Below are 19989 nucleotides of genomic sequence, written 5' to 3' on the forward strand. Positions count from 1 at the left end.
TTTTTGTATTAGCTTGACTGTGCCCACTAAATGAAGACACCAAGAGAGTTCTCTATTGCATGTAAGACATCCCCCATGCCTATGACCTTTTACCAGATCTACTCTTCCAAAATCTTGAACTGTCCATTTAAAAACAAACCTTTCCTCCTTTTAACAGCAAAAACATCACACTTTCCAGATAAATCAAGATATTGCGATATAACTTGTTTTATACACTCCAGCTGTGTAAAAAAAACAATTCACAAACCAGTATATTTCATATTCAAGTCAACGTCAGATAACCAGTGACACATTTCTTCCACTACAGACATCTTTATTCTATTTTCATTAGGCAATTTGTGCTTAAGTTAGATTTTAAGGATGTTTTGTTTGTGTTCATTTGGTAAAGCCATAAATACCATGTTTTTTTGTTGGCAGAAACATTAAGAACAAGAAAAAACAAGTGTTAATAATCATTAGACTACATAGCACCATACAGCATAGTTATACTGAGAAAAAAAAATACACTTCCTTTTCACAAATTATATGACTAGTGAGTATAATTAGTTACGCTTTATTTAGGGGTATTGCTGTTAAAACTGATGAATATGTGTGCTTGGGGGAAAAAAAATATTTGTGGGATATTTACAAATATAAAACCATTTAATTTCCCCTTCCACTTCATAGTTATTCTCCACATTGAGGTAAAATTATTCAGTTTCAAGATGTGCAAAGATAGTAGATACACACACCAAAAGATTTGTAAATGGATCTACAGCAAAGGGTAATACCAGCACATAAAATCCTATTAACATGCTAAGTTTTTGGTTGTAATGTGAAAAAAAAAACTGAAAATTCGAGACGCGTGAATACTTTTGCAAGGCACCGGTTGTTCCGCAAGTGAGCTGCTGAGTGTCAGCAGGGCCATAAGAAAGTCTGTCCCTTCTCTTCATTCTGGCCTGTCACATATCTCATCTGCTGGCACGCAACGCACGGCCCACCAGCATGAAGAGCAGCCCAGATAAGACCTCCAGAGGAATGCCGGCGACCGCCACCATGAAAGAAAGGCCGTAGAGTATGGAAACCTCGGCGTCTAGACAAGCTTGTCCCCTCTCCTGCAGAACATAGCGCTTCACGTCCACCGCCTCCATCCACAGCACAAAGAGCAGAACCGTGAACAGGAACAAGAAGGCTGTGGAAAACATGACAAGCGTTAGAAAGACAGAAATAGAGACAATCATTGCTGTCAGTGATTACAGAGGAATGCAGCTTCTGCTCATCTCCAGTGGTGCCTTGACAGCAATGTTTATGCCTGCTGTTGTTACAGATAGGGAGAGAGGGGGGGACCTCAGAGAGACATCTGCTCCTCTTTGTGTTGGGTATGTGTTTTTGTCACGTGACCAGAACGAGCAGCTGACTGCAGGCAAAGGAGCAATATGTTGGTCTCTGAACATTCTCCTTTCCCCTCAGCTGACAAAACATATTTCCCCCTGCAGACATGAACCCCCAGAACCTGACACGTGCACATACAGTACAGCTGTCTAGATTTTACCAGCAGCGATCAGGAAAGCCCCGCCCAGCTTGTAGAGTTTATTGCTGATGAAGGGAACGCCACAGACCAGCAGCAAGCCTCCGGTCAGAGCTGAGAGCAGCCCGGCTAGGATCAGAACGGTCCAGAATCCACGAAACACTGCAAGAAAACGAGCACAGACACAGACTTTTAGGGCCTTTGAAAAGTATTACCTCTCTTAAAGATTTCTTTTGATTTGGCTTTCTTATCACATTTCAGGGTTTCATATCATCAAACACCTTTTTGGATCAGACAAAGATAAATGCAAACTGCCCTGCCCAAATGATGATTTGATTTATCTAGGGGGAAAAAATATCCATGCTAATCCGTCCCTATGTTAAAATATAATTGCCTGTCCTGTTTAATCATAAATTTGGTGTGAGTAACCCTTCCTTTTTACAAGCCAAAACCAGACCAGGTTACCGTGTACCCTGTATAATAAAGAATAGCTTAAACTTAACCAGTCTAATAACATAAAGTTGGCTGAAAAATCTCAAAAACCAGTCTTGAAAGGTCTGAAAACCCATATTAAGCAAACCAAAGCAGCTATTTCCACACAAAAAAACATCAAGGTAGGATTGAAATGCCTTTTTGTTCTCTCTTTGTACATTTTGAAACGGCTGAGGTGGTGAGGTGGGTTGAAGCCAACCCGCCACCTGACTCAACAAGCGAGGAAGTCAAAACCCTATGTCAGCTGATTTCTGAAAGCTGTTGGAGATCAAACCAATGTTTTACTTTGAGGTAGCAATAACAGATGGTCTGCGTGGCCACCTGTTGAAGGTATTTAGTTGAAACCATTCAGGGACCACCTCTGTGTGCTGCATATATGATGTAAATAATTTCTTGCCTTAAAGAGATTAGGTTGGACCAGGCTGAACCGCACCAATACAAAACGTCAGCCAAGGAGATTTATTTCAGGCCGTAATTATGATTGAAAATCTTAATAGAATAAAACAGAAAGCTCTATGTCGACCCGCTTGTGTTCCCGGAGAAAACATGGAACAGTGAGGAACCTTCCTTGGAGAAACAGATCACTAATGACTCTTCCAGAAGGGCACAAAAGAACAACACCTTAAAGCCCTGCTGCCTCACTTGGTTCATTTAAGATCAGTATTCATGATTTGACAATGAAAAAGAGAAACATTTCTGTTAATTGACATGATAAAATAGGGATAATTCGAAACATACGCATCCCGTTACATCTGGTAGGTTATAGTAATAGTAATATCATCCTTATTGTCATTGAAACATACATTGAAACATGCATTACAAAGAAATTTGTTCTCTGCTTTTAACCCATCCCCATTGGGGAGCAGTGGGCTGCCATGTACGGCGCCCGGGGAGCAATCTGGGGTTAAGGGTCTTGCTCAGGGACCCAGAGTGCCGGCGCTGGGGATCGAACCGGGTACTTGCATCCTTCTCTGAGTGCAAGCGCACTGCTCTAACCACTAGGCCAACATTATCAGCATTCCAGGAAAAATATATTATATCTATACTAAAACAGTACAGTCAGGTAGTTTGAGGTGGCTTTTCTGCTTCAGGACTTGTATGATCTGCCATGATTGCTCTCTAGGAGACAATCTTGAAGGAGAATGTCCAGCCATGTCTTACTGACCTGAAAGGGTTGGTTCAGATTTTTTTTAAATGTGGTCCTATGAAGTTATTGTTGGTAATACTTCCCTTACCTGCCACAGAAAGATATGTCACCATTAGCTTGTTGGAAAGGTCTATGCATATTTAGAGCTGAAAAGCTAAGCAGAGATCTGACAACAACAGAAACATGATCTATTTAATCCTGCTGCGCCAGGGCCGGCCCAAGATTGCAAGGGGTCTTAAGCCAAAGTATATATTCGAATATTGTTCGAATATTTGGGGCCCCTCAAAGAGCGTTTCAACACAGATTTGGTGGAATCCAGGAGAGGGGACCATGTTAGATTAGCTGAGTCAAAAAGCATTTAGGGATAACTGGTTTTAATTTTCTGGGAACTGTGTGTGAACAAACAGTTTAAACCTGTAGCATCAGATTGTAGTTATGGTAACGCATCAATCGAGAATGAACAGCAAATGATTTTTATGCTTTTCCAAAGTGTATGTAAAAATATAATAATAATAATAATAATAATAATAATAATAATAATAATATTCCTTTAAATATTTAAATACTAAACATCCAGTAATCTTTAATTCATCTCTCTTGAAACCATGAGCTCAAATGGAATAATATTATCAATAAAATAAATATAATACAAATTTTATGGTGTTGTGCCATCATCACTATAAAGACTGACAGGCTACGCCTTCCAGCATGCATTGAGACTCTGCAGTAACAGGCAGAAGTTATATAACATATTGCTCTCTCTGCTTCTGGTCCATTCAGAAGTTATTGTAGTCTCCCCTGCTCCTTTCAGCGCTGACGCCACAAAGGAGCAGACCTCAACTCGAAGCTGAGTTCCAAACTTGCGGCCATATTTTGGTCATGCTTCCCTCTACTCTACTGGCCTTCGAAGGACTTAAGAAAGTTTCAACTGCTTGTGCATCCAGCAAATCTAACTCTCCTTGTTACCTTTGGAGAAGGAACAGTATAGCTCAGAGGATCCTGCTGTATGCACACTCACCAGCCTTCACTCATTCCCGACCAAAGAATGCAGACCTGCAGCCTGCCATCCAGCAGTATTGAATCTGGTCATAGATTCCCCAAGGACATGGTATTTTTTTTTTTTAAGTCGACTAAACAGCAACTAACCTTCTTGTACCCCATTGATCCATCGTTCCAATCAGACAGTGTTTCTAAACCGGAAGCTCCGGCTCTGTGGCTTTGTGCTTGTTTGGCAGCTAACCGGTCTTTGTTGTTAGCCAAGCCATGTTGCTAAGCTAACTAACTAGCTTAGCCTGTTAGTTGCCAGATTCACTCAGACACACAAATGCATAAAGGCACAATTCCATCATTGCTGCTTTGATGTTCCTCATTTGGACACATATAAATATCTGATCCTGAAGCTGTGATTGCTCTTCATTGTATCCAGTTTATTTATTACTGATTAGCAATTTATCCCCCAGATCACTGAGTTCATCATCTTTGCCCAATTGTCCATACTTCTTTTATTTCAACTACTACACAAGCTGTGGAATATCATAAATGTGACAATGTCAAGATGTCCTCCATGTGTCAGCTACTGCTAATAGCTAATAGCCACGGTTATTGTGTGAGATGTTTTTTTGGCACTGTTGCCAAGTCCGCTTGTTTTTTTTTTCTTCTAAAGTCGTTTGTAAATTCTGTGAGTTGCATTTTTTTGGGCTCGTTTGTGAATGTGCAGTCACTTATTTGGGCTCTAAAAAAGCCACTATAAACAAGAGTAAAGAGATCCGGTCTTGCTGCTACACTACAGACTATGAGGGGCTGTAAGGGACATTATTCTGAATTTGCTCTCACACACACTACTGAAACACTGCATGCCCTTACACGCACTATTGACATTTGCATATGTTTTATTGTACGTTTACGTTTATTATGATTATGTGTTGTAATTGACTCTCTGTATGGTGCCAGTCTTGGCCAGGTCTCTCTTGTAAAAGAGATCTTTTGATCTCAATGGGACAAACCTGGTTAACTAAAGGCTATTATTAAAAACTGATTTTATAAGGGAAAGAGGAAGAGAACAGAGTTTAAAAGAATATCAGGAACAGACAGGGAATCAGGATTAATAATAGTGTTGTTTTTTTTATTTTTGCATGATACTATTTTAAAAATAGGACATAGTAGGTGGAACATATAGAGCTACACACTCTTGTACAGTAGGGGGCGGTATGTACCTAAAAGTTCTTATATTATCATATAATATTAAGTCTAGATGGGGATAGGGAGTAAATCAGGATTATTAATAAAGTATTGTTTTTATTTATACATAACACTAAATAAAAAAAATAGAATATTGTAGATGGAACATATAGAGCTACAATCTCCTGTACAGTGACATATGCACCTTTATAATTTTCTTTGCAATCCACCAATGAAGAAAAAAGAAGAAGGAAAACCAGAAGTTGCCTTAGTAGAAGTGCACACTTTAACTGCCTAGCGATGAACTAATGGCGGCTCAGCATCCAGGAATCCAGAAATGCTTATTCCGCTGCCTCTTTTTAAGCTTCCTCCTAATGAGCCGCCATCAGTTCATCGCAAAATACGTAAAACACACACTTTTTTGCCACATGTCCTTCCGTTTCTACTGAAATAAACTGAAAACATTTCAGTATGTGTAAGAGTATTTCAGTAGTGTGTTTGTGTGTGTGTGTGTGAGCATTTTATTAGTATGTATGTTAGGATGGCCCTTAGCAGCTGTTTTAAGCCAGGGGCTCAAGGCAGAGAAAAGGTGCAGCCCCACTGGGTGTTTATTCACCAACATTGACAAATACAGGTAGAAAACCCTGATCCACAGGTCACACATGGTCACAGCAGCAGCTACAGCAACATCGTTAACCGGCAGCCTTTTGTGGCCCACCGCCCCCTCCCATTAACAGAACTACCATGAAACAGGGGAAACAAACAGAAACACACTAACAAACATAAAAAGTAGCTAAAACATCACATTTAAACATCTCAAACATTTCTATACCTACATTTAAATCTATAATATTGAACACAATTTACTTCTCCCACTTCAATTCATAATGGACTCTTCACACAAATATATAAAACAGCTGTTTGTGCTTATTTTGTGCTTGGTGATAACTGTCTAGAAGTGTGTACACGTACCACCATTTTTGTCAAACTGTCTGATAATACAGTTACATCATCATCATTTTGAGTTAATCATTAATTATTAAATTAGGGTTACGATTAATAATCAACCAGTCAGATTCAAGCATTTATGCGGGGCACCCTACTGGTTTGGGGGCCCTAGGCAGCGGCTTAATTTGCTTATTTCTTTGTTGCTCCACAACTAGCAGTTTAACTCCAAATCTAAACACTCTTGGCAGAGCCAAAGCAGACTGACAAGCCAAAACTGATCCAGCAAATTGATACAGCCGGCAGCTCACTTACTAACTCCTATCCAAACTGCATGGGGGATTTACCTGATTATCCACATGCTCTCTGGCACTGGCTTCCCTCTTTGGTGTGGGGTTGTCTCTATGGACGCTCAGGCCATGTCTCGGAGGTATGGGCTCCATTCAGGTGGCCTATGCCTCCCGTGAATGGTCAGTTTTTTTAAACGGCAAAAGCCAGGTAAAAAAGAGAGCGTATATCTGAATAGCTGTTAGCTTCCACCACTCAGCGGATTTATTTAGTTTCCAACAACCTCACTGTGACATGACATCATTTTGACTAAAGCTAAAAGAAACTTTACTGAAGAAAACTTCACTGAATGTCTCTGCAAAGGATTTGAGCTAACCCTTAAGGTTTTAGCGCACTTGGATTATGCAGAAGAATTACGATCCAAAGAACACATGCTAGTCCAAATTTGAAAAGCTCAAGAAAAGAAAAATTAAGGACTTTGATTAATAGAATAATCAAAGTCCAGATCCTTATATCTGACTGTGATGCTGTGTTTTGACCTTAAACAGGATGTTCATTCATTAAAACCGCCTGATTTGACTGAGTTAAACTAATTATGCAGTAAACAATGTGCCAAAGTAAATTCACACACAGGGAAAAGACTCCTTGTCAGTTGTGGCTGTTATATTAATGCCATGTTGTTGCTTTCGAGGGTGGCACAACCATTTCTTAGGTTTGGGGGCCACTTACCTTTCCACATAGGGCCATGATAGTTTGGATACCTTTTCTTTTAGTAGATGAAAACATTCAAAAACAGCATTTGGGTTGTCCTAAGTTTGTCTTTCTCTGTAGTTAAAATGTGTTTGCCGAAGCAAAACGCGTCACCGTCACAACGCAAAAGCAGCAGAAATCTGAAAGCAGGCAAAGACATTTTCACAGCGCCGTGTGTCCAGAACTTTCATCATCAGGAAGAACTTCTCTAAACGGCCCCTCTTGCATGCATGTGCCTGTCCACACATATCGTAGTTACCTGCAGTGGCGTCATAAATTGGATCAGGAACTTCTCCGAGCGCAACCGGCAGTGGGAAGAGGTAACCATGGACGCACACCTTGAACTCGGCGTCAGCAGAAGAGACATTTCTGAACATACTGAAGAACGTGGCCAGGACCGCCTCCGTCGAGGGCTCTACTGCAAACATGCAGCGCCAGAAAAATCCCTCATGGTGCACAATGAGCTCTGGAGCGTCATCTAACTGGATCTACAAAAGACACACGGACACACATCAGAGAAACAGACACTGATAGTGTTTTTTTCTTCTGTCCGTCAGCTTTGTCAACAAGACGTCTGGGAAAGCAGCTCCGCGTTACTCTCTGCCTCGGCGGTGCCGCGCCATCAAACGTGGTCCTGATTATGGCCTGCTGGTCTGTGAGGTTTCCTGGAGGGAACTCATGAACACGCATGAGTGAAACTCTCCAGTCGCTTGTCAGAAGTATGATTGATGGCGCTGTGCAACGCAGCAACTTTAATCATCTTCTTTTATTGAAAATGAAAGACTTTGTCGCTGTGATGAGTTCACAGGGGGATTAGCTTTCATAAAATATATCCATCTCAATGTGCTTTGCGGAACGTTTTTTTTTTTTCCTCCACATATGCTGCATGGAAGAATAAACTGGAAGATTAAAGGAGTACTTCAATGTTTATTTTAACAAGGAGATCAGTTGATTTGAGAGTGGGGGATGGGGATTCCTCTCAGCCAGTAAAATCAGCTGTGGATTGGCTTTTGTTGGAGTTACTTTTGATTTTGTTGAGTACGTTCTACAGCGCAAAGTGAAAAACATCATTATATTTAAATTGTATTCCACGGATTAGACATAGCTTTGCGTGGTTGCTCCAATGAAACACCTCAGTTAAAATGCCTATCAACCATGACATCATAAACGCGCCTTTCAGACAAATTTGTGTGCATCCTCATCTGTGCGTATTTAATCAAGGACTGGTTGAACCCCTTTTAACATATAGTTACACCACAACCTTTAGTGCATTTATTAAGCACATTCCTCTTTTCAAAATAGCTCAGGTTCAGTCAGATTGGATGAATTTCCAAGATTTTGGACTTTGACTAGGCCGTCCCAGCAGATTCCATTGTAGTTCTGGCTATGCTTTAAACTCATTGTTCCACTGAACTCTGTCTAAAATCTTTTGCAGCCTCTAACACCTTTCCAGGATTGAAGTGTATTTGGCTCCATCCTTTTTCCCATCAAGTCTGAGCAGCAGGGTTCCCACAATATAATGGTGGCACCCCCACTTCTTCTGTGGTAGGTATTCTGCCTCCAGGGTAACCTGAAGTCTCCGTTTTACTAGTATTTACAGCTGAAAAGGGCTGAAATATAAATGTTTGCCAGTGTTCAGATTTTTATTTCTATCAAACAAATTGAAAAGAAGTATATTTTTTCACCTCAGAGCTTTGCACCACTTTGTATTGTTTTATCACCTCAAAATAAAAAAAAATAAAAAAATCTACAGCTGTTTATGTTTCATATAGGTCAACGACTCAACGCCTGCTCCAAGGATTCTAGCTCAGCTCCTCCGTATTTATGGCCGCGCAGCACTACATAACTTGAGTGTGTCTTTAAATATCTTAAAGAGACATATCTCGCACGCCACTGTTTACAAAACATCTGATCAAGTTCCATCCCAGTTTTGTAGTTGTCACTTAATCCTTCCCTATGAAAGTGTGGCGCGTCTCTTTTGCTTTAATGGACGTCTGGAACGTAGTAGAAGAATAAAACTGATATTGTGTAGGTGTCCTACCTCTGCCCCATTAGCGTCTTTGTCCTGCGTTGGGGTGACTTTGGTGGGCTGTCGAAGTGGTCCGCAGTTCTCTCTGGCGACCAGCCAATAGTCTGTACTGAAGGCCACCAGGAAACACAGGGTCCCCAACACCCCGAAAATCCCCCCGGCTAAAGCTGCAGCCCCTATTCTCATGTTCTCAACCTGAAACCTTCTGTTTCCGTCCCTTCGTCCTGGAGCCTGATGTCTTCTGGTCCTCCCTAGTGCCCACCTAAAGTTTTTGCCCTGCCCTGGTCCCCGAAGAGTCCTGTCAGGCTGACCCAGCCACTCCCTGGCATGCTGGAAACTGGGAGGAATAAAAGCTGCTGTTACCGAGGAGGTTAAATGGGGGAACACGAGTTATTTTGGGACCTAGTAAAGTCTGTCCTCATCAGATTACCAGTGAGCGTGTTGTGTGTTCATAAAACAAGAAGAGAAGGGAACTACTAGGGCGTGTGTGAGTATTTATGGCAATAAAGTATTTTCAAACTGGGCGTTGGAAGTGAATGAAACTGGAGTTGTAAGTTACCCTGAAATTTCCACCAGAGTACATCAAGAGCTGAAACTTTGAGCTGAGTAGAGCTTTATTATTTGCTGGCAACACTCAAGAAGATGCAACCATTTCATTTATTTACAGAGCCTTGTGTAGAACGTGTCCATAGCTCTGCTCACAGCATAGGAGCCACAGATAGCACCAGTGCTTTATTACCTCTCCTTTGCTCTAGCGCTGTCTACCTTCATAGCGGCTTCTCATTCTCCAGAATAAAGCTGAGCTGTTTCTTAGTTGCTCTCTCGATTTGTGTCCTGCGCTGTGGAGAATCTGGCTCCTCCTCAGCAGGTCCAGGATCCGATGGCTGGGTGTGATTCAGAGCAGCTGGGACCAAAGAGTCGGGGCGTTCGGACCATCTTGGGCTTGCTGAACACACTGCAAGAAGGGAAGAATATAAGTCTACTTTTTCCAAGGAGATTTGGGTAAACATTGGATCCATTCGACAAGTTTTTTATTAATCCACACTGGGTGCAGATTGTGTATACAGAATCAAATACAGTATGTACTGTACATGCACATCCATTCAGGGGCACTTTTTGCATGATTGCTGCCTTGGGCAAGCTCCTCGGTTTGCACTGAGCAAAAGGACAGGATTATTATTATTATTATTGTTATTATTATTATTATTACTATAGTAAAAGAAGAATCTCTTGTTTTTTACAGGTAGGTTTCACTAGACCAAACTATGTATTAAATACTGTCTAGTGTAGTATGACTAGTCCAGGTATTTTAGATACCAGAGTCTGAACTGATTAAATGCCAGCTGGATAATATACTGCTCTTCTTGGAGTTCCTTTAAACACAGAAGGTACAGATCTCTCAGATCTAAAGCCCTTTTAATATTTCTTCAAGACATTTGGTATGTAGATGTGTGAAAGCTATAATTTCCATGCAGGATTGACAGTGTTGATTCTGGAGCGAGGACATTTTCTGGGTCAGAACATTTGCTTCAGCATGGACACACTGGTGTTCAGAGTTTAGTTGAGGTGGCTTTGGCAGCGATCGAAGCCTCGAGTTTTCTTGCGTACACCTGGTACACCCAGTTATAGGAAGTTTTCCACCATTCTTCCCTACAGATCCTCTCAGCACTGTCAGGTTGGATGGGCAGTGCCTATTCTTTTCTGGCTCTAGTTGATCTGGCCAGTTGAAATGACTTTTGGCGAGTTTGGGAGTGATCTTTTTTTATTGACGTCATGAACAACATGAATTACAGTCAGCCAATCAGCTATATCAAAACAAGATTCTGTTAGACTTCCAGTGTACTTCAGTATTGAGAGTGACTGCTGTAGAGTGCTTTAGGATTAAAGCCCTGTTGTGTCACAATATGTTGGGATCCTCAGCAACGTTTCACATAGAAATGCAAGACGCACCAGCACTTTCAAGCCTAAACTATTTTATTGTGTTCAGCATTAGATTCTGCCATCACAAACATTTCTCCCTACCTGTATGAGATCTGCTGAGCCGTGCTCTTCCTCTGCATGACTTGGAGAACTCTCCATCTACCCGCTGACATATGGAGAGAGGAAGGAAAGAGATGGCCTGAATGTTTTTTTTCTCTCAATGTCCAAATGACAAATCGTCATCCCAACTTCTCCTGATTTAAATACCATCATCAAGGTCAGTTTATGTTAACAGTCCAATTTTAACGTGTTTAAATTGCATTTTTACTCATGGGAAAGTTATAAGCCACTCTGAGACTGAAAAAATGATCTTAGAAACTTCTCCAGATTTCTAAATGGTTCCTTGTGAGTACCTGTGGGCAGTATGTGATGGTGTGATAGGTACACCTCTCCGTAAGGCTCTGATGTCTGTGCAGGGGCTTCCTCATTTTGTCCGTGGTGAGATCCTGGTGAAGGGTGTGTCTGCTGTAGGCTGGCATCTGCTGCAGTCAGATTTCACATGCGGTCACGTTTATTCAGAACGCTGGCAGGGTGCAAAACAGGAACCGTAGAGGACGACTTGTGATTGACCTTGTTGTTAAAGTTTTGAAGGTTCCTGGAGAGAATGCGCCTGATGCTGTCCATCTCCTCTGGCAAGAGGGGACGGCTGCTGGAGTGGGCGTCCACTCTAAAGGAAAAGTGTGAATGTTCATTCACAAGTGTGCCGGGAACCCTAATAAATAACCAAATAACTAAATAAATATATATACTGTATATATATATATATATATATATATATATATATATATATATATATATATATATATATGTTTGTTTTTTGTTTGTTATCTATTTAGTTTTTCTTTGTTTTTGTTTTTCTTGCAAACAAGAATATAACACTCAGTATGGGCATAAATACCTTAATAATTAGATCTTATTAAGGATGCACTTGTTTCTTTCAGAAGATAGCTATAATGGTGGTATGTTTGGGACACTAATACTGTTTTTTAAGTTTTTTTTGCCTCAGTTTTAATCTCAGAAAAGAATGTTGTTCTCCTCTTCCCACATCTTGAAGTCCGACTGAAACGTGTTGCTCCCACACAGACAACCCACATGTTTTCTGGGGGAATGTTTTATGGTCAGAGGAGACAGATTGACATTATGGGGCACAACGAGAAGACGTGGGTGGGAAGGTGTTCAGTGTGAGGCTCTCAAACCACAGAACGTTGTGCGACCTGTGAAACATGGTAGTGGTGGCGTCATGTTAAGGATCTCTTTCGCTGCCAGTGGGTTTAGGACATGACACAGAATGGATGTAATAACGAGGGCAGACTGCCTCCAAATTCAACAACTTCACCTCAAATCAACAGCTAGCCGATTGGAAGTTGGACACAACTGGATGTTCCTACAGGACAATGATCTAAAACAGAAATCAAAACTGGTTTTGAATAATGAATACAACGGGTAAACAATAAGGATGATGATGATGATGACAAATGTATTGAGCAGATAATAATAACACTTTGTCATTGCAACATACTTCCAATGACATTTGCCCTCTAAATTCATTCCTGCCTTAGTGAGCAGTGGGCTGCCGCTGTGTGGCACCCAGGGAGCTTTCTGGGGCTAAGGGTCTCGCTCAGGCACCCAGAATTATAGTCTGTGGGATTAGAACCAGGAAACTTGCAGTGTTTCCAGGACACAAACACCCTGCTCTCTAAAGCCCCTATAGACTACAACCTAGCCTGTGCTAAAACAAATTGAAATAAGCTGTATTATATTTGATCTGAAAAGCGATCAGATAAGTAGAAGAAATTAACCACTTTGTAATGGCTACAAAAAGTTTCAGTTTCTCTAAAACCAACTAATGGACTTTAAACCAAATAACTGAGGTACATATCTCTTTAAACCTTTATGTATAATTTTACATTGTGTGAATTGAAGAGAATCCACAATGGATTGAAACCTGTTCACCAAATTACTGTTGTTGTTGTTTTTGTGTTTCTGTTTTTTCAATGACCCAATTTATGACATTAAGGCCAATGATGAGTGGATTTAACTTCTGTCCTGAACTGTATACCAGAAGCATGGAGTATGGTTTTGTGAAAAACTTGCTCTGTACCAGGACTCCTTATTGGGTGAGTTTTCTGAACTGCTGGTGGAATAATCAGCTGGTCTTGTAAGTGTATCCCCTTACACTGGTGGCGTCTCCTCAACCCCCTGCTGCTCCCTCCTCTCCACCTCCTGGTAGACTCTGAGGATGCTGGAGTGAGTCTGGTGATGCTCACCAATAAGGAAACGTCGAAGGTACTTCTTGTTGAACTGTTCAAACCTCTCTCACACACACACCACAGACCACAAAATTCACAATGGGATGAATTATTTGCTGCCACCTAGTGACGGCTTTGTGTCACAGAATCAGAGAAACACCAGATGTTCCAGACGAAAAAAAAAGTTAAAATGAGAAAAACTAACCTGTCTTTCCAGTAGTGCTGCCCCCAGTAGCCGACCACATCTTCTATTCCTGACAGCAGGTGATCTAAGAGCTGACAAATACATTATTACAATGTGTAATAATAGTGTTATTAACTGTTCTTTCTTTCCATCTCTCATAGTTATGTTTTGAATTATGCCTTAGCTTGACAGCTTACACACTCGTAAGAGTAAACATGGTTTTCCTCCTAAACTGGTAATTCAGTTAGTTTAATTCAGTTCAGTTTATTCATACTGTAGCAATTCAACACAAAGGCCATCTTAAAGTACTTTACAAGACAAAGAAATCAAATGAATGTCATGTGCAGAAACTTATGATCGAATCAGTCCAATTACACAGATTCTAGTTCAATTACATACATTCCTGTTTGATCCCAGCTTTGATGCAATGCGGTGAAATTCATTTTCTGATGCCTTATGGGAAAAACGCTCCATATCCTAGAGACATGGAGCGTGCAGAAATCCCGCCTTTTTGCTGATCGTTTTGTGACAGAGGAAAGGACTGGCTGTCTTTTAACAGGAAGAAACATCCAGCGGAACCTGTCTCAGTATGAGCGGCCATCTGCTGTTATCGACAAGAGGTTCACAGGACAGAGTAGACACACGCACAGACAACAAAAAAAAAAAAAAGCACAGAAGGGCCTAGGATTACTTTCTATTTTAGATAAAAGGTACAGATTTAGGGGCGGCAGCAGCTTCTCCTGTGGCTTAATCTGGGAGAGAAAAACAGCTTAACAGATAAGTGGTAAAATCTATGAGATGAAAAATACAGAGTTTACACAAAAAGGCAGGGCCCGGTGTATTGACTATAGACAGAGCACATAACGTTATTGGCAACAATAGCTTGATCCTTGGAAGGTGTCTAAGCTGAAAAAAGCTTCTATGAAGAAGGAAAAAACAGGAAAAAATAAGTAAATGGCAGCAGGAAATGACAGATAATGGATGCTTGGAGGGTAGTAGGAGAAAGTAGCACAACGAGGAAAAGTGATTAGCAAGTCCTGCAGCTCAACCCAACAGCAGCATAACTACAGAGACAGCTCAGGATCAGTGTTGTATAAAATACTGAAATCTCGAGTCAAGTAAAAATATAGTTACCTCTCCAAAATATGACTTTGGTAAAAGTCCAAGTCACTGACTGAAATGCTACCTGAGTAAAAGTCTTAAAGTATCTGAAATGTCTTGTACTTAAGTATGAAAATTACTGTAAAAATAGATGTACTCAAGTAATGTAATAAAAAGTATAAGGAAAAAGTAAAACAAAGCAAATGCAGTTTGAATGACATTTTTTAGATTTTGGTAAACTTTGAAGGTTCACCAAATTCACTTGAAATAATATAAACAGCCAAGTGCAGGAGAAATTTAGACCAAGTTTAGACAGAAAATACAACATTTTTGTAAGCTTTCAGTTTTCCTTCTTCAAATAAGGTCAGTGCTATGCACTTTAAAACTGTACACAACCAAGTGCAGGCAAAATTTAGACCAGGGGGTGTATACTAAGACCATGGTTAAGTGATAAACCAGGCTTAGTTAACCTACAGGAAGTGGTAAACCTGCTAATAGATACACCAGTAGGTATCATTTAGTTAAGAAAATTAGGACACCCGGCTCTGTTATCAGATGCTTTACCCATACCACAAGGTTAATTTAACCTACTTTACTACTGAACCAGCTTCTTATCCTGTTGGTGGTGATGAACAAGCCCAGGCAAGTCCCAACTTTGTCGCAGTCAATCAGTAGGTGGGGTCAAAACACTTGCGTGCGTCTCTCTCTCTTTTTGTAACGAGTAACTAAACAAACATTCAAAATGTATTTGAGTAAAAGTATGCAATTAAGTTCAGAAATATAGTGAGGTAAAAGTAAAAGTTATCAAAAAATGTTATACTCGAGAAAAGTATAAAGTACTTCAAAATATACTTAAGTACAGTAGTGAAGTATTTTTACTTCGTTACTATACAACACTGCTCAGGATAGCCTAAGCCTCTCTAACCTTGAACATTATTAAAAGGTTTTAAGCCTGGTCTTAAAAGTAAACAGGTCGTATGTTTAAGGGAAAGAAGTCTGGGCTCTGATTCTACAGGAGACAAGCCTGATAAATTAAATATTTGCTTCCATTTAAAGGAGAGCATTAATCAGAGAAGCACCCAACTGACCCATGGTGGCTACAGAGACCTTTAGCTCAGGTGGGAGAATGTGTTGACAGAACTACTATCAGTTATGCATTCAACAAATTTAGCAATTATGACACCCCGGTCACTAAAATGAATGTTGCTTCTGTGTATCAGTTTGCTAAAACAATGTCGGACTCCATGATTTTCTCTGGTCCCCTGCCTGATCTGACCAGTGATGACATGTTTAGCTGCATGTCATTATTCAACCGCTGGTTGTCTAGGTGGTGTCCAGAAAACGATGTGGGCTACATTGATAACTGGCGAACTTTCTGAGGAAGCTTCATGCAAGATGGATTCGTTTAATACAGGACAATACGGAAATAAATCCTGTTAGAGGCTGTAAATTACTTAAATTTGTGGCAAAGTTTTACCTGCCACTATTATGATGACCTTAAACAGGTCCCGCTACAATGGAACGGTTTAGATCAAAGCATATTCATGTTAGAGCGGCCCGGTCATAGTCCATACTTGAATTACTGCTGAGAATCTGTGGAATGCCTGTTTATGGATGCTGTCTACCTATTCCGATGAAGTATGAGCTAAATTACGTTCATTACAAACAAACTTAATATAATAGTTGATCCTCATAGAGCTTTTCTGGGGGAAAACTGCATTATTTTATTCCACTTCACAAATTTGCACTACTTTTGTTGGCTCTGCACATTGAAATAAATCCCGACAAAATCCAGAGTGGCGTGTAGCATTCTTGCGACGACATGTGAAAACATTCAAGGGGGGTGAATGATTTTGCAAAGCAATGCATATTACCTGACGCCTGATAAAAAATAAGATGTTACATTGAGATTACTATCCAATGTATGAATAATCAATAAATGATTCAAGCATTTTACAAATCTGACCAAAACATAAAGAATAACGGACCCTGAACTTGCTGTGGATGCAGTGAAGCCTCACCCTGCTGTGGATCTCCTCGCTGACTGTAGGCAGGGCCCTCTTCTTCCTCTTCACATCCAGCAGCTCCACCAGAGGCTTGATGGTCATCCCCTGAAACCAGGCTGTGTAAGTAAAAGTCTACAATCACCCCTTCTGTCCACGAATCTGTTCTGATTTGCGCCGCGTCTCTTTCCAACCTGCACAAAGACAGTAAAGAGAATGACCACGATGGTAGTTGTGATGAAGAGTCTCTTCTTTGGGAAGTCATCAATGAGGAAGACCAGGGAGAAGCAGATGGCCCCTCTGAGGCCGCCGTAGGCGATGATGAACTGGTCCCGGAAGGTCACGGCGTTCCTCCGAAGCTTGTTGACCACAGCGGTGAGCAGGAGAACGCCTTACACATAGGGGAGGGCGTTTGAGCGGGGGGACTTGTTCAAAGAGGGAGGTGGTCCCTCGCGTAAGAAATACCTGTGGCCCTCCAGACGAGGCAGAGCAGCAGAGTAGAGCAGACGAAGGGCCAACTCCACATGTGTATGTCCTGTATGGTGGACACCCCAAGGAAGATGAAGATCAAGGTCTCACTCACGCTACTCCACATCTTCAGGAAGTACTGGATGCTGGTGTTGCTGCGCTCTGACACATTCGCTTCCACATACTGCTTCATGGTCACTGCGCAGGTCACGATGCTGCGGGGGGGGGGGGGGGGGGGGGGTAAACAACAATTCAGTCTAAAACCGTAGCCTTTCTGAAGGGCGGAGCTGATAGACGGCGACACTCACGCCACGATTCCTGAGAAGTGAAGCATCTCGGAGGTCAGGTAGGACAGGTAGGAGTAGAGGAAGACGAAGAGGGGAGCGATGACCTGGGCCCTGAACGTGAACCGGGAGGTGAGAGCTGCCACCAAGCCGAAGAACAGTCCCACAAAGAGGCCTCCCAGGCCCACCACCACCACTCTGCAACCGCCCACCAGCACATCCAGTCCGGTCACCGACGGCAGCCGCAGAAAGGACTCAAAGAGCTTGTAGAGCACCTAAAGAGGTGGAGAGTTGCACTTCACCGTCTACTTAATGCAGAGTAAAAAGAAATACACCCACAGCAGCTCCTGTACCGACCACTGTAACGGCGTCGTTGAGCAGCGACTCTCCGAACACCAGGATGTGCAGCTGTTCGTTGACGTGCATCTCTTGGAAGACGGAGAGCACGGCCACCGGGTCGACGGCGGCTATCAACGAGCCGAACAGCAGGCAATGGAGCAGAGAGATGTCACCCAGAGAGCTCGGAGCCAGCAGGCAAACGCCGTACAGAGACAGGCCAATGCCCAGCACGTTCCATAGGGTGCCCAGCACCGCGTACCTGCAGGGGGAAGACCAGAGAGATCTTTTTCATTCCCCTCTGGAGTGTTTGGAAGCTCACGAGTTACACATATGGGGCAACACACTAACATAGATGCATGCGTGTATGTTAAAGGAAAACGACGAACCAGAGGATGGTGCCGAGGTTCTCAAAGAACAGCCTCCCCGGCAGGAAGTATCCTGCATCTAAGACGATGGGCGGGAGCAGGAAGAGGAAGAAGGCGTCAGCGCTCAGAGTCGGGGGAGCAGAGTGCCGGACCCCGTAGATCACCCCTCCCACGAGGAGGCCCACCATGATGAGAACGCAACTTTCCGGGACAATGGCTGGGACTCGACCCGACCAGTGGAAACCTGGGAAGAGGAAGCCCCGAAGGGGAAAACACTGAAAAGGACATTTGGGATCGGAAAAATATGATCCAAAGATCACCAGAAACTGCATCTCTTAAAGGGTCAAAAAGAACTAAATCAGATTTTTGTGTGGACTAGTCAAAGTCCAGACTTAAATCCAGTAGAGATGAAATGGTCCGACCTTCAAGCGTCAAACAAAGCTGATTTAAGACATTTCTGTAAAGAGGTGTGGGCCAGAATCCCTCCTTGTTGATGTAAAAGACTGAGTTAACATTTGATGGCAGTTGTTGCTGCCAATGGTGGCACTAACCAATTATTATATTCAGGAAGTAATATATCCTTTATATCAGGTCAGGTTGGTTTGTAAAGTTTCACTTCAATAAAAATCCTTATTTGAAAACCGCCTTTTGTTTTTGCTCTGGCTGTCTTTGTCTGATATAAGACTTCGTGTTTGATGATCTGAAACATTTAAGTGTTATTTAAAAAAAACATAAAGAGGAAATCTGCCTGGTGGCCAATACGTTGTTGCAGCCTATACATGCTGGATTTTTCTTCATTTACGGACAAGTAAGCTTAAATGTTCACCCTGGAGAAGTGCTGTCTTCTTTTTGCTTGAACTTGGAGAAAGCTCTTCCTCAGAACTGATTTTACTGAAGCCCAATTCCACTTAGGAACATTGCCAAATTATACTGATTTTCAGTTTTGGCCAGATTGCTCAAACATTTCAATATTACAATGTTTTAATCACTAAACCCCCAATTTATTTGCCAAAATAATGCTGAAAAGGGATATACGTCTTCATCTGTGTTTTAAATGTATTTCACCCATCAAACTCCGCCCTCTCATTGACATGTCATACTTCATAATATTACTAACATTTCACATTTCAAACCCTAATTGAAAGGCCCAATCTGAGTCACTCCTTCCCCGTCTACAGAATTTAACCCACAGCACGCTGTTGGGCAGCACATGTTCAGCGGGCTTACCCAGCTTGGCCAGTGAGGCCAGCATTATCCACAGCACGATCTCAAAGGGAGCCTGCACGTGGTGGTAGTCCAAGCTGAACACCCTTAGTGCACTGGGCAGATCCACGGATGGGTCGACATGGCTGTAGTTGAAGCCCGCCGTGGGGGGCCCGTTGTGAGGCTCGGGGTACCCATCGGGGAGGGTCAGAGCCAAACATGCCCAGAGAGACTCAGAGATCAGCAGCGGGAAAGGCCAGAGAGCTGCCATCCTGCAGCCGGTGCTGGGGAAAACAGGAGAGAGGTGAAGGCAGAGAATAGGCTAGGGGTCGGAGAGAAAGAGGGAGGGCCGGCAGCTCATGTACATTCACAAAACCGTTGAACCCGTGCCGCCTCTAATGTGCACAGGAATCCCTGAGCTGGCAGTGACATGCATCCAACAGCTCAGCGCGCAGGTGCTGCGGCACGTGTACGCTC

General features: G+C 42.2%; 2 protein-coding genes across 6 annotated transcripts; both read right to left on the reverse strand.

Moving 5' to 3' along the window:
• Positions 1 to 296: 296 nt before the first annotated feature.
• LOC105929210 (transmembrane protein 182) lies at positions 297 to 9677 on the reverse strand. Its single transcript, XM_012866897.3, has 4 exons — positions 9349 to 9677; positions 7567 to 7795; positions 1532 to 1669; positions 297 to 1171 (listed from the first exon to the last, which is right to left on the reverse strand). The coding sequence occupies exons 1-4, from the start codon at positions 9520 to 9522 to the stop codon at positions 951 to 953; spliced, it is 762 nt and encodes a 253-aa protein (XP_012722351.2). The 5' UTR covers positions 9523 to 9677; the 3' UTR covers positions 297 to 950.
• Positions 9678 to 9932: 255 nt separating this feature from the next.
• On the reverse strand, positions 9933 to 19850 carry LOC105929209 (sodium/hydrogen exchanger 2-like). 5 transcript variants are annotated; one of them, XM_036126896.1, is made up of 14 exons: positions 19537 to 19850; positions 18331 to 18553; positions 17945 to 18203; positions 17630 to 17880; positions 17319 to 17536; positions 17048 to 17244; positions 16872 to 16961; positions 13771 to 13841; positions 13493 to 13627; positions 12653 to 12715; positions 11887 to 11983; positions 11670 to 11795; positions 11359 to 11422; positions 9933 to 10291 (listed from the first exon to the last, which is right to left on the reverse strand). In XM_036126896.1, the coding sequence occupies exons 1-14, from the start codon at positions 19781 to 19783 to the stop codon at positions 10104 to 10106; spliced, it is 2229 nt and encodes a 742-aa protein (XP_035982789.1). In that variant the 5' UTR covers positions 19784 to 19850; the 3' UTR covers positions 9933 to 10103.
• Between the last annotated feature and the right edge of the window lie 139 nt (positions 19851 to 19989).

The sequence above is a fragment of the Fundulus heteroclitus genome, chromosome 23, assembly GCF_011125445.2.
Source record: "Fundulus heteroclitus isolate FHET01 chromosome 23, MU-UCD_Fhet_4.1, whole genome shotgun sequence".
In the NCBI taxonomy this organism is placed as follows: domain Eukaryota; kingdom Metazoa; phylum Chordata; class Actinopteri; order Cyprinodontiformes; family Fundulidae; genus Fundulus; species Fundulus heteroclitus.

Coding starts and splice junctions, on each gene's coding strand:
- LOC105929210 (XM_012866897.3), bottom strand. CDS start 9,522: ATGAGAATAGGGGCTGCAGCTTTAGCCGGGGGGATTTTCGGGGTGTTG. Junction 1,670..7,566: donor AATTTATGACGCCACTGCAG/GTAACTACGATA, acceptor GTTTTCTTGCAG/TGTTTCGTGGATTCTGGACC. Junction 1,172..1,531: donor GGCTTTCCTGATCGCTGCTG/GTAAAATCTAGA, acceptor TGTTTTCCACAG/CCTTCTTGTTCCTGTTCACG.
- LOC105929209 (XM_036126895.1), bottom strand. CDS start 19,783: ATGGCAGCTCTCTGGCCTTTCCCGCTGCTGATCTCTGAGTCTCTCTGG. Junction 13,842..16,871: donor GCGAGGAGATCCACAGCAGG/GTGAGGCTTCAC, acceptor TGTATTTGTCAG/CTCTTAGATCACCTGCTGTC. Junction 11,799..11,886: donor TTCAAAACTTTAACAACAAG/GTCAATCACAAG, acceptor ATCTGACTGCAG/CAGATGCCAGCCTACAGCAG.